The sequence below is a fragment of the Choloepus didactylus genome, chromosome 20 (genome assembly GCF_015220235.1).
Source record: "Choloepus didactylus isolate mChoDid1 chromosome 20, mChoDid1.pri, whole genome shotgun sequence".
In the NCBI taxonomy this organism is placed as follows: Eukaryota; Metazoa; Chordata; class Mammalia; order Pilosa; family Megalonychidae; genus Choloepus; species Choloepus didactylus.
This window is the reverse complement of record NC_051326.1, coordinates 48,821,494-48,834,746: the sequence shown is the minus strand read 5'-3', so window position 1 is coordinate 48,834,746 and position 13,253 is coordinate 48,821,494. Positions and strand designations below refer to the sequence as shown.

The following is a 13,253-nucleotide window of genomic DNA, read 5'->3' as shown; positions in this document are numbered from 1 at the left end:
CAGTTGCCAAGGCCTATCCACCTTGTCTTAAGGCTGTCACTGTAGCTGCTAAATTGGTTGAAGCTTCAGCAGAAATGGTTCCAGGATCTCCCCTACACTTAATGGTCCTCCATGCAGTACAAACTCTTTTTCTAAACACAAATACTCAACATTTTTCTGCTAGCAGACTGATCTCATATGAAATCCTTTTACTGACATCTTCTTATATAACTATCCGTCAGTGTAATTCCCCCACTCCTATCTTCCTGAAGGAAGGCAAATCCCATGACTGCTTGTCCTTTATTTGTGAACTTTCTACCCCTCTAATGGATTCCCTTCCAAATTCCTGATCTGATTCTTTTCACAGATAGATCCTACCTTAGGAATGAGAATGGTAACTATCCGGGGACCATGCAATAACTACTTCCAGGAACCTTTCAAGTGTCAACACTTACCTGAGGTTAAGTCAGCCCAAATGGCTGAATTAATAGGTCTGACTAGAGCTGGTAAACTGGCAGACTCTCAGAGAGCAAACAGCATTTGTACAGCTAGCAGATATGCCTTTGGTGTGGTCCATCACTTTGAAATGCTTTGGAAGCAAACAGGATTCATGACATCTGCAGGGACTCCCACACAAAATGGTCTTTTAGTAAATGACATCCTCAGGGATATAAAATACCCAAGAGAGGTAGCCATTATAAAAATAGAAGCTCACTCATGGAGCAATACTAAGGAGCATAAAGGAAATGCATTGGCTGATGTCTATGTTAAAAAGGGAGCACAAACAGCAACGTCCGGTCAACAGCTCATGATCTAAAAACATGTAGACAAGATTAAGGAGGATTTTCAAGGGTCCTTGAGAAAAATTCAGTAATTGACTTTTGAAATTATTGGGTTTTGAAATTGGCCCTCCACTCTGATGGGCTCTGAAGGTCCCAGGGCAGCCTGCTGGTAGCACCTGAATCCCTCAAAAGGCCCATTGCCAAGACCTTACATGAATACATCCATCAAGGTCCAGAATCCCTCATTTCCACTCTAGAAAAATCACTGCATCACTGGTGGGGGTATTTAAATGAGAATCAGTGTGAGTAAATGAATCATGTTCCACCTGTCCATTAATCAACCCTGGTAAAGGTGAGACAGGGTCAAATACCCTGACTAACACGGCCCTTTGAGCATCTTCAAAGAGAATTTGGATGGCTACCTCTTGATAAGCGATAAGGATATATTCTTGTTATTATATGTTTATTTTCTGGATGGACAGAGGTTTTTCCTTGTCACAAGGCTACCACCTTCACACTAACTAAGATGCTATTAGACTTTGTTTTCCCCTTTTGGGGTTTTCTTCTATTTTCTCAAGTAATAGGTGTACCCATTTTACTGAAACTATAATCAATGAACTTTGCAAGGTTTTACCCATCACCCAAAAGCTTCACTGTCCATAGCATCCTCAATTGTCAGAAAGGGTAGAAAGAAAGAATGGTATGTTAAAAAACAAGTTAGCTCAATTATCTGAATATCTCTCTACCTTAGTCTAAGCTTCTTCCCTTAGCTCTGATGGCCTTAAGATCTACTCCTTTAGGAAGACACCAGCTATCCCCCTTTGAAATCATGCTGGGAAGACCCATGAGGCTCATTATTCCTCCTACTGTACTACACACCAATCTATTACAACTTGAAATTGCCAGTTACTGGAATTGCCATTCACAGTTCCAGGCTGCCTTTCCCGAGATTCCTCTATAGCAGAATTTACATGACCTTCAACCCAGAGACTCAGTATACTGGAAGAAACATCAACAAAAGACTGTTTAAGAATCTAGATGGAAAGCACCTATTCAAGCCTTATTGATCACCACTATGGGTCCATGTCTCACAACTAAAGTATGCTCTAAGCCCTTGGAAGTTTTCTCCTATTTTGAAATTAAAAACTAGCTCAAGGACTCCAGAAGCAGATAGCATCTGATGTAGACAGCATCTGCCCAAGATGTCAGAACAAGTAGATGAGGCCCAAGATCACAGATTAAGTTGTTCTGCCTGTATTTCTCTTCCTTTTCCCTGTCTAAACATTGTGTTATTCATCTTATAATCCTTACAATGCCCAATCTTCTTCCCCAATAATTTCTTACTTTCATGATGGCTCTTTTATCTCCTTCATACTTTATCCTTCCCTATGTACTCCTCCTTGAACACAACTCCTTCATCTTTATAGCACACCATATAGCAAATGAAGCCAATCAGAATAACTGCTGAGTCTGTGTCCATTTCCTACTCAGTCTCAAAACAGTTACTTCTTTAATAACAATCCTCTTTACACTGTAGATTTGGCCTTGATAGGAAACATCAGCTATACTCAATAGGATAGATCTCCATTTTGGAATAACTCTAGGCTGTGCCTTAATAGTCCCTGAGACTAGGATAATGATGTGTTCACTTTAACCCAAGAAATGTGGTGTTTTACCAGGAACCAGAGAGATAACCATGGCCACCCTGTGTGACATAGTAAATTTTCAGTTTCTAGATGGCAAGACCTCTTTTACTTTCATCAGATAGGTGCATACTATAGGGACCAGACCCCCTTTAAAGACTCCATTTTTCTCCAAGCATTCCAAGGTTTTAATAACATAAGAACTTATTCCACTCAAGGAACACATTTCTGGTGGGCTAAAGGGTCAGGAAAGGAAACTGTTGGTTAAATTGGGCCAACATATCAAATAACAACAAAGATGATGGTGGCTATGATTCTCCTTTAGGAGTTTAAACCCAACTAGCTCCACAAAACATTATCCATTCCTTAAAGGCAATAGATATCCTTATTATGCTCTTCAAGGACATTATTTTTTATGTGGATACAAAGCATACAAAGTAAATTGGGTTGTTTCTTCTTATATAACTTATGCTATCCCCCAAATGGCTATTTATGATAAGCTTCTGAAAGACAAAATCAGAAACCTATGGGTTCTATTGACCTCTTCCAATAAAATAGAAACTTGTGAAGAGACTATTGCCAAAGTAGAAACAGCTCTAAATGGATCATGGAAAAAACCATTAATCCAGGCTAAGCTCACAGGGTGTTCTATCCTTGGTATTGCTCCCCTTGTCCCTGGGGCAGCTATCTCTTGTGTTGGATGGTACACTATAAGAGTACAGGTGGTATTAGAAAAGGTAGCTTGAGAGTTAGAAAAATCTATCTCCCACCTAGGGCAGATGGACAACCCCCCCATCCAACCAATAGCTAACTTCCTTTTTATGTCTATGAAAATTGCTAGCCACCCCTAGAAACTTGAAGCTGCTTCTTCCATTTTTTGCAAGTGATCTGGCTTTCTTGCTGCAGCAAAGCTTTTGGAGTCCCAAATAAAGTGTTGCAAGCTGCAAGCTTGACTTTAATTTGTCTTTCAACAACGCTAAGAAAGAAAAATATATTGAATCAAAGGATCAGGAGATACCACATAGAGGAGATCCAAGGAAATTCCTGGGATGATGTTGAAGGAAAACCCAACTTGATAGTTATGCCATGGCCCAGAAGGCTCAGGGATATACTTCTGCAGAAATTTGAAATTGATTGAGTATTTGAAATGTATGAATATCTTATAGGGAGATTTAGATCACTGATGAAAACATTAGGGTTGAATTAATAGTAGATAATTATAAAACTGAAACAAAGAGGAAGCAAGACAACTTGTAACTGTGAAGTAAACAAATAAATGGGCAAGAAAGAAAGGTAATTATAATTTTCTACATGGCTTAGTTCAAATAGCATTTACATAATCATCATAACGTAAGCACAAAATGCTAATTTTACCAAACTGATTTTGGAGGGATGGGAAGGGTGTATATGAAGGCGGCTGGGGAAGAAGTAGCAATACAAACATCTTATTTAGAATCGTACAAGAACATTCCCAAAGAATTGGATGTAATCCACAAAAGTAGTTGAGGAGAGGAGGTGGCAGTACTGCTGTTTTTTATAACAATCATTAGAAAATAATCTGAATCTTTACACTATGTGCATGGATAACTCCAGTACAAATCAATACCGACTTTCAGTTGGAAGGAGCATCAGGTTACTAGTAAAAATGGCTGCGACTCGTCTGAGGCTGGTCCTGCCCTGGAGTCAGCCTCCAAGCATGGACAATGGCAACTGCATAGATTTCACATTAATTCCTCCCTATCTGGGTTTTTCTTCATTGGCTTTTTAAAAGAAAGTTAAATGACAGGATGAATGACAGTAGTGGTGAAGCAGGAGTGCTATGAAGTGGTTGTCTTCATATATCATTCCTCTTGCTTCATTCTCTTTGACATCTTCTTAAACAGACATTTTTTTCCTGAGTGGATTTCAGGGTTTATAGTACCTATTTAGTAGCTCCTTGTAATCTGGTTATAAAATAGTAGTGGAATTCAGCTTTGGGCAAAGAGGTGAGTGAGGGCGAATAAAACAAGCAGCGTTTTAGTTCCTTCAGAGATTTCAGAAGGAAGATGCTCAGTCCAAACAAACGTGGTGAACAATTTTAGTAGTCTGCAAGAATCCCCCTGTCTTTTCAAAGGAGGACATGTGGCAGGAGCCTGTACACGCGGCTGGTGCCTCGTCTTCCGTAGCAGAGATGGAGGCGGTGTATGTCGTGGAGGTTATTTTAGTTGCTTTTTTCAGTGGTAAGTTTACTGCCCAGGGCTTAGTGTCTGAAGAGGATCATTTGAATACTGATCTCTGCTTAGAGAATTTAGACATCACGTCCCAAGGAAAGACATCCTTGCCACCAGGTGCTCTCCAACATCAAGAACCTCCCCCTCATAGCACTTAACACACTGCAGAGTAATTGCTTAAACACACACACACACACACCCTTTTTTTCCTGACTTTTCAACCCTTCAGACTATGAGGGCATAGTCTACCCTGCGAGAGCAGTTAGCAGGCCTGGCTTATTTACTTCCATATACTTAGCATCTAACAAAGTGCTGGAAGCTGGTAGGCATTTAATAAACAGTTTTGGAATGAATCCTAATAGAATGTCTCACCTCTGCCTATGATATCAGCAAGGGGGAGGTGTAGATCAACAGGGTTAAAAATGGACACTGGGGAGAAATGCTCTTGGAAGACAGAACTTCAAATGAATACCTCTCCATATGCAGCATAGAGGTTTGATTAGACTTAGTCTTTAAAAGAGAAATCCTTACATTTTTTGTTTAAATACAATCAAATAATGATTTAACAATTAGACTAATAATGACTCCGAGTACTTTTTAGTTCACAGAGCTCACACGATAGGGCATTTAATCTTCAAAACACCCTGGTGAATCTGGAACAAGTATTAATACTTAGCTCCAATTTAAAGAGAGGACATTAAAGCTCAGAGAGATGTATTTACTTGTTCAAGGTCACACAGCATTAAGCAGTAGAACCAGAACTCAAACCTAACTCTTGTTATTGTTTTTGTTTTGTTTTTGCTTTATTCCAATTCCTTATTGCTTATAAAGAACATAGCATATCAAATAAGGTAATGCCTGAATTTGAGAAAAAGCTAGTGATGGTAGAGTGAAGAGTTTTTAAAGCCAACAACAGGTATAAATGGGGGGGGGGTGTAAAATACATTTATTTCATTAAGAATGGAAATTAATATTGAGCCCAAGAGAGTTTCTCTATTTCTCTCTCATCAATCCTTACCTCACAAAAGCTCCCAAAGTTGGAAATATCAACTTTGGCTGAAGAAAATGACAGGCAAAGAGAGGAAGCCTGGATTTGAAATTACTCTGTTAGTTGGTGAAAGTCACTGGTAACACAACAGACCATAATGTAATATGTACTAAGAAAACATTTCTTGAATAAGTGACCTTTGCTTTCATATCTGAGGATGAAGTGGTTTTGTCTTAGATGTTGTTGTCTTCAAGTTTCTACATTGGCCACTGCGGTGACTTTAGACGGGATTTGCACAGAGCAACTCCCACCAACCCCCAACCTCCAATTATGGTCTCCTATTGAAGAATTTCTTGCCTCTTACTACTTTACTGCTTCCCCTTCTTAAAAGTGTTTTAACAAGTTAATCCATCTTTTCATGTCATTTTGGGAAACAACATTTTACAAAATAAACTGGTGCTTGGAAGTATATTTTTAAGACTCTAGAGTCTAAAATCAAGTGAGGCAGAATACTTCCCTCTCAAATTTCCTTGAAAGGTGTTCATTTATTTTATGGCTGCCAATCTTAAAGGAAACAGCTATTTTTCTTACGAGTGTGGGTTAGAGGCACTAACATTTTTCATAATGATAAGGTAATAGGTGTTTACAGAGATGTTTGCAAATACAAAATTGCACATGAATTCTAAATTATAGTAATACCAGTTTTTCACAATATGAACATTCAGTAAATGTGATTATAGAACTCAGCTAATTTGAGATTGTTTACCTAAGGCCTATTTAATTTTTATTGTTTAATCTATTTCATGGATAGCTAAGGGTTTCAATTATTGGTAAATGTCTAAGCTGTTAAGACCAATTGATTCTAAAAAAACAGTGAATATTTCCTGCCACTGCTCCTATCTAATCGTAGACACAGTATTTAAATATTAGTTAAAGTGAACCTTTATAGAAATATGTCTAATACATCTTCTTACTCCCTCAAACCAACTGTAGTGCCTTGTAAAGAAGGCAGGTGTTAAATAGTCAATGATTAGTCAAAATAATAGCCTCTGACTATATCACCTAATCATGTTTGCGTTTCAAGGTCAACTTTAAAGGGAGGTAGAATGGCATAGGGGCTGAGAGTATGACTTTTCAGAATCTGAGAGATCTTGGGTTTAAGAAACTACTCTGCTACTTATCAGCCTTGGGCAAGCAGTAAAAATCTTGCTCAACTTTAGTATGATAAACTGAAACTGGTACCTGTCCCATGTGAGTGACTGGAGGATTGAATGACATAGTGACTAAAAATTACAGAGCATAGAATCTGGCGTGTAACTTCTAGCTATTATTATTAGCTTTCCATTCAGAGGGATTATTATTAGCTCTCTATTCCCAGTTCTTTTCTTAATTACGGCACATGTTACTTTCGTTAGAAGTTATGAGTCAGCTAAAAAATGCTTCATTAAATATTACATACCAGGTAGATTGTAAACTCAAGTGCCAAATAAAGAAATCTGGGCCCAAAAAGCAGCAATAGCTGGCAGAGATGGCCTTGCATTAAAAAGGAATATGAGCCCCTGGCTTTATTACTATATCATAGCAAATGGAGAAATATAACAAAGAGTTGACCATAGATAATGTTCCTTTTCAATTTCTTATTTAAAAAAAAAAAAGCTATTATTGGCAATTATCAGGCAAACCCATTGGAACACAACTGTGCTGGTTTGGATGTATTTTGTCCCCCAAAACACCATGTTCTTTAATGTAATCTTGTGAAGGCAGATGTATTAGTGTTGATTAGGTTGGAACCTATTGGCTCAATGTTTCCATGGAGATGTTACTCCATCAACTGTGGGAGAGACCTTTCATTGGATTACTTCCATGGAGGAGTTGCCCCACCCATTCAGGGTGGGTCTTAATTGGATCACTGGAGTACTTCAAAAAGAGCCACACAGGCCCAGACGCTTGCTGCAGCTTAGAGAGACATTTTGGAGATGGCAGTTGAAAGCTGACATTTTGCCAAACGCCATTTGGAAATGCAACGTGGGAGCAAGCAGATGCCAGCTATGTGCCTTCCCAGCTAACAGAAGTTTTCCGGATGCCAAAGGCCATCCTCCAGTGAGGGTACCCTATTGCTGATGCCTTACCTTGGACACCTGATGGCCTTAAGGCTGTAACTTTGCAACCAAATAAACCCCCTTTATAAAAGCCAATCCATTCCTGGTGTTTTGCATAATGGCAGCATTAACAAACTGGAACAACAATGATTATAGGTGAGTTCTGATTATTTAAAAACCAGTTCCTCTAAGATGTACAATACATATAAAGAAGTTACTTTTAAGGTCAAGCAGCAGGCATTTCTTAATGGATTAAGCACTCAATAGACACTGTGAAGATACTTTAAAATGTTGAGTTTATTATATTATTGGGACAATGAGAAGCACATTAGAAAAACAATCTGAGAACAATGGATATAATTTGCAATCTAATGTTCAGATGTGTGGTATTGAGTCATGCTAGGACAATCGGAGAATCGTAGACTTAAAAAAGACTAGGGTAGATGTTTAATAGTAAACACAGGAAGTGTATCTCGAAGGAAACATAGCAGTTGGCTTGGAAGAGAAAATAGAAATACTACTTTAGTTAGAGTCTAGCAGTTTGAGGAAAGCTCTGGAGGCAGAAATGAATGCAGCATATGTATATTTTGCAGGTGTTGGTGGGGATGGGAGTGTGGGCCATGAAAGAGCCAGGCTGATGAAGTGATGGCTTCTTATACTTTATACTGCTGTACTTCTTAATGCTTTCTATTTAAAATAAACAGTTGTGTACTAAAAAATTAAACCCAGGTCAAACAATTTAATTTGTAACAGTTGCAAGGGAAGACGTGGCAGCAAGAGAGCTAAGGCAAGTTGACTCCATTAGGGCTGGAGCCAGGCAGCCCATTACCCACCTCTCTAGAGAACCCTTCCTGCAAGCGCTCCCAGCAGAGAACATCATCACAAGCCAGAAATTGTCATTTTTAACATGAAAGTTCAATTTCCAGGTCATTTGCCCTCGGGGAAGAGGACACGACTAAAGAATAAAACTTTTTATCCACAGATGACTTCTTTTTTTTCCCTCTGAGAAACCTGACATTTTGACCCCTAACAAGAGAATGTTTCAGTAAAACCATGTAATACTACCAAAGCATTCAACACTGCTGAATCTATGCTTATAGGGCTCTGATACAACCTAAAGTGTACTAACGAGCATTCTGCATTCATTATTTAAAGTATAATGAAAGAACCAGAAAGTCTAATAAGTTGTACAAAGTAGCTCTGGGGATAAATGAGTTCCTGTTACCTATAATCTATACTGACTTCAAAGAAATAAGGAATCCTCATTAATGGCCTGGCCCAAAGGAGAGAAAATTGCCTCCTGTCCAAGCTAACAATTGAAGAATGGGAGACTTACCACCTGCAAATCACCGTCCAGGTCAGCGTTGCCAGGCCGCTGACGAGCAGGGCGCCCAGCACAATGGAGACTAAAGACGCTTTCGGGAGTCTTCCAGAATCTGGAGCAGAGAGCAGAGGCTGTGGTCAGAGGGGTGACTGTGGGCCTGTGGGTGGCCAGTCAGGGTCACTCCTGTCTGACTCTAGCCCATGCCCTTATCAAGGGATGTCCTTCCCATCGTAAAGGATGGTGCAAGGCACGGAGGAGCTCTTACCGAATGGAGAAATAGCCATTTAAACTGATAATTTTAGATTTAAGTGCAAGGTGTGTAGGGAGCACATGCAGAGACCAGAGGAAGTATTTCTAATCTTGAAAGATGTCTGCACTTTTGCAATGACAAGCCTCGCTTGGGCTGAGTTTGATCATCATTAGCATCGCCACTTTCTTGCAAACTGAGCACACTTTGCCCACTGTGGGTGGGGAGAGAAAAAATCTCTTTCTGCCCAAACTAGAAAGTCAAATTACCACCTTTCAAGTGAGCCCCATTGAGGAGATCATGGAAAGTGCTGAAAGGAATTAGGTGGGGACGGAAGCGTGGCTCCAGAGCAGGCTGTGGCTGGTGGGCAAAATGGTGAGGAGGAGGCACTGATAACACTATGGAATTATCTCATTGGTTGCATTTTGCTCACCACCAAAGCAATCTGAAAGTTAAACATTAGTGGGGAAAGCAGTGTCTGAATCCTTGTTGTAGTTAAGAGTCCCCTGGTGGAAGTCATAGAGATAACACGGCAGCAGCTTTCGGAGCTACAGGCTAAATTGTTACTGGCCCATTAGAGAAAGAAATTAAGCAGCATTGACAGAAAAATCAGCCTGAACAGGGAGGAGTGTTTGGATCAGTGCCAGGAAAAGGAAAGAGTCTGCTCTACCAAGGGGAGCATGGAGATCTACGGTTTCTTAGAAAGGCTCTCTCCTGCACCGGATCTGGGTTTTCTCATTGTAAAAAGAGTGGGATTTGAATAGATCACTTTTACTCCTCCCTTTCAGCTCTGGAATTCTTGGATTCAGCTGAATAGATTGCAATCTGAGACTCAGGAGGCTTTGAATTCAGAGCCTCTCTGGTCACCACTTTAGAATTAACTTTTATTTTTTCTATCCAGGTACCAATTCCCAGTACACTTCTTAAAAAATAGTGCTCATTTGAGGTTAATTGTGGTCATTACTGGCTGAATTGAAATACAGTATGTAATCTAAAAATCAATTTTCAAATAAAAAATTAAGTACTATCAATCACTATAAAAAAACAAATCTTGAGGACACCATGCACAAGAATCATCACAATGAAGTTGGAAAAGGTAATGGTGGTGGAGGGAGAACGTTATTATAAGAAGGCAGAAGTAGTGGTTGAGATGAAAATGGGATGCGTGTGGTCTGAAATCAGATTATTTTGGCTCTCTCTACTTTTACTGAATTTTTAAAAAGATAATTAACACACTTCACAAATATACCAAAAGCAATCTGTAATCATTTACTGAACTAGTTCCTACTATTTGCAGATCTGTAAATGTGTTCACCTAGCTGTCCCTGGATGTAGGTGGCCAGAGACACAGGGTACAACCAAGAGTGGGTGTTCACTGCACGAGTTAGCTATGCACACATGTGTTCTTGCTTAGCAGCTCGCCCCTTTCCCCTCGGCTAGAATGATCAGCTCCCTCCACTCTGCTTCTCCGCAACCCCAGTGCCCACTTCCTCCTCTAACTCCCAGCTGTCATTGCCCAGCCCAAAGGACTCCCCAGGCTGTCCCTGAACTCCTAGCATCGTCTCTTCTGTCACTCTTTGTGGGCTCCAATTCCTCCACCCTTGCCTCAAAGTTTGATGCTCACCAGAGTTTGCTTCTTAGACCATCCCTTTCTTCATAACATACTCTCTGCCCTTGATCTAATCAACTCTTAGAGTTATGATAACCACCTGTAAGCTGGTGACCTTCAAATATTTGTTTTGTACCATGATTCCTCATCTAGGCTTCAGAGCCCCACATCCAGCTGCCTGCTGGCTGGCTCCACCTCAAACTCGAACTATTCAAATGGAGCTCATCAGCTCGCATACCTGCCTCTTTTTCCTTATATGATTTCTCTTTTGGGGGCACCACATTGCCTTCAGAATCACTCTAGAAAATTGAAACACACTTCTGATCCTTGCCACTGCTCCACCTTCATGCTCTAAGCTCTAGCCACATTGAACTTCCATTTCTGCTCTCAAACATGTTAAAATCTCTTTTAGCTCTAAGTCTTTGCATATGAAATTCCATCTGTCTGAAGACTCTCCACACCACTGCCTCTTCTCTGCCTAGATAACTCCCACTCACCCTTCTAGATTCAGCTTGCAAGTCACCTACAGCAGGAAGACTTTCCTCATCTCCAAGACTGGGTTAAGCATCATTTGCATGTGCTTATGGCACCACTTAGCATTTGTCATGCTGGGTTTTATTTGCAAGTGTGTCTCATTGCCTAACTAGACTGTGAGCTCTACCAAGGGAAGGATTTTGCCTGTGTTGTTTGTTGTTGCATTCCAGAGACTAGACTAGCACAGTTCTCGACACTCAGTAAATATTTGTTGAAAAAGTGGATGAATGAATAAATCCTAATTTTATATCCTACACTTTTATCTAAAACTACTCTCTCCTTTGCACTGTTTACACCCTCATGATTTTTCTTCCTGGGTCACTCTAACAGTTATCTCACTGGTTTTCCCACTCCAGAGTTTTCCTTCATCCCACTTTTCTCACCGCCACTGAATAATCTATTTATAACACAAACATGACCACATCATTCTCTTGTTTTAAAGTCATAGAAGGCAATAGCTGCTTTTTGGCCATCCATCATTCATTCATCCTGTTTCCAGAAAGACGCTGGGTTTATGTTTTGAGAGCAACCTTCCCCCCTTCTTCGTTCCTGTGGTTTTGGAGGCGGTGACTCCGCCCATGTATCTCAGCGTGGCATGTAAAACCCAGTCTGAGCCAATCAGGCCTCACAGTCGCTTGGTGATAGTGATTGGTTCAGGGCGGACACATGACCCAAGTCAAGCTAGTCAGAGCAGTACAACCTCCAAAACTTAATTTTAGAATTTGTGTTTGACCTTGCAGGGAGCTGAACTCTTCCTTTCCTGCTAGATTTGATTCTCAGAGAATAAGAGCTTGAGATTTCTAGGGAACACCTGCAGAGCCTGAAGAACTAGGAGAGCAAAACAACCGACAGCAGCTTTGAGATGAAGGTAGAACCCAAGTCCTGGTGACAGGGTTGAGCCTCTGAGTGAAGCCAACCTGAAGTTAGCAAAAGATGGACCCCCACCTAAGAAGGTCGCAACCAACTCTACATCTAGCTAAAAATGTGAAAAGGGATAGAGCAGAGTGAAAAGAGGAATTATTTTGTGGGTATAAACTCTAATTTATTCTTTGCTTCAATTTTCTCTTTCTTGACATTTTCAGTTACATGAGCTGATAAATTCATTTGGGGCTAGGTTTAAGGCCACTGCTGCTGTAAGATTCCTGGCTGAGACAGACCCTTTAAAACTCTTTCCATTTCCTACAGAATCTGCCTGGTCCTACTGCACCTGCTTTGCCTCCTTGCTTACACTTTATTCATCAAGACAATGAAGCCCCCTGTAGTTCTCCATTCACCAGCTGTTCCTCAGTTCTCGATTCTTCTCATATCTTCTCCAGTGCCAGCAATATCCTTTCCCTCCTTGTCACCAACTTAAATCCTACACCATCCTTGTGTTTCAGCTGGTGCTGAAACAGAAATCCCAGACCACCCCTCACCTGGCTGCACTCCTCACTAAATCATATTCTCTTTACAGATTTTATTCCATTTATCTTCACTAGGCAATATGTTCTATGGCTATCAGTGTCCTTGCCTGATTCATTTGTCTTTCTCCACAGCCTAGCATAGTGCCGAGTAAAGAGTAGGCATGCAGTAGTGGATGCTAAAGAAATGAATGAATACCTCTTGACAGCCCATGTACTATCTTGTGGTTATTGTCTTTTCCACATGTCATTTATCTTTCTGGTTTGAATACCTTATCCTACATTTTTAGCCTGTTACCCCTTGTGCTGGTTTGAAGCTGTTATGTCCCCCAGAAAAGGCCATGTTCTTTTGATCCATACCCATGAGGGTGGACCTATTGTGCATGGGACCTTCTGATTAGGTTGTTTCTGTTGAGATGCGACCTGTCTCATTCAAGG

The 13,253-nt window shown here is 40.4% G+C and overlaps 1 protein-coding gene across 3 annotated transcripts in view; it reads right to left on the bottom strand.

The window, feature by feature from the left end:
* Window positions 1-9,033: 9,033 nt before the first annotated feature.
* TPO (thyroid peroxidase) overlaps window positions 9,034-13,253 on the bottom strand; it is a 123,227-nt gene continuing 119,007 nt past the window's right edge. For all 3 annotated transcript variants that reach the window (XM_037812974.1, XM_037812972.1, XM_037812973.1), the window contains one exon: window positions 9,034-9,137. In XM_037812974.1, the coding sequence (XP_037668902.1) occupies window positions 9,034-9,137 (104 nt within the window). The remainder of the gene's footprint in view (window positions 9,138-13,253) is intronic.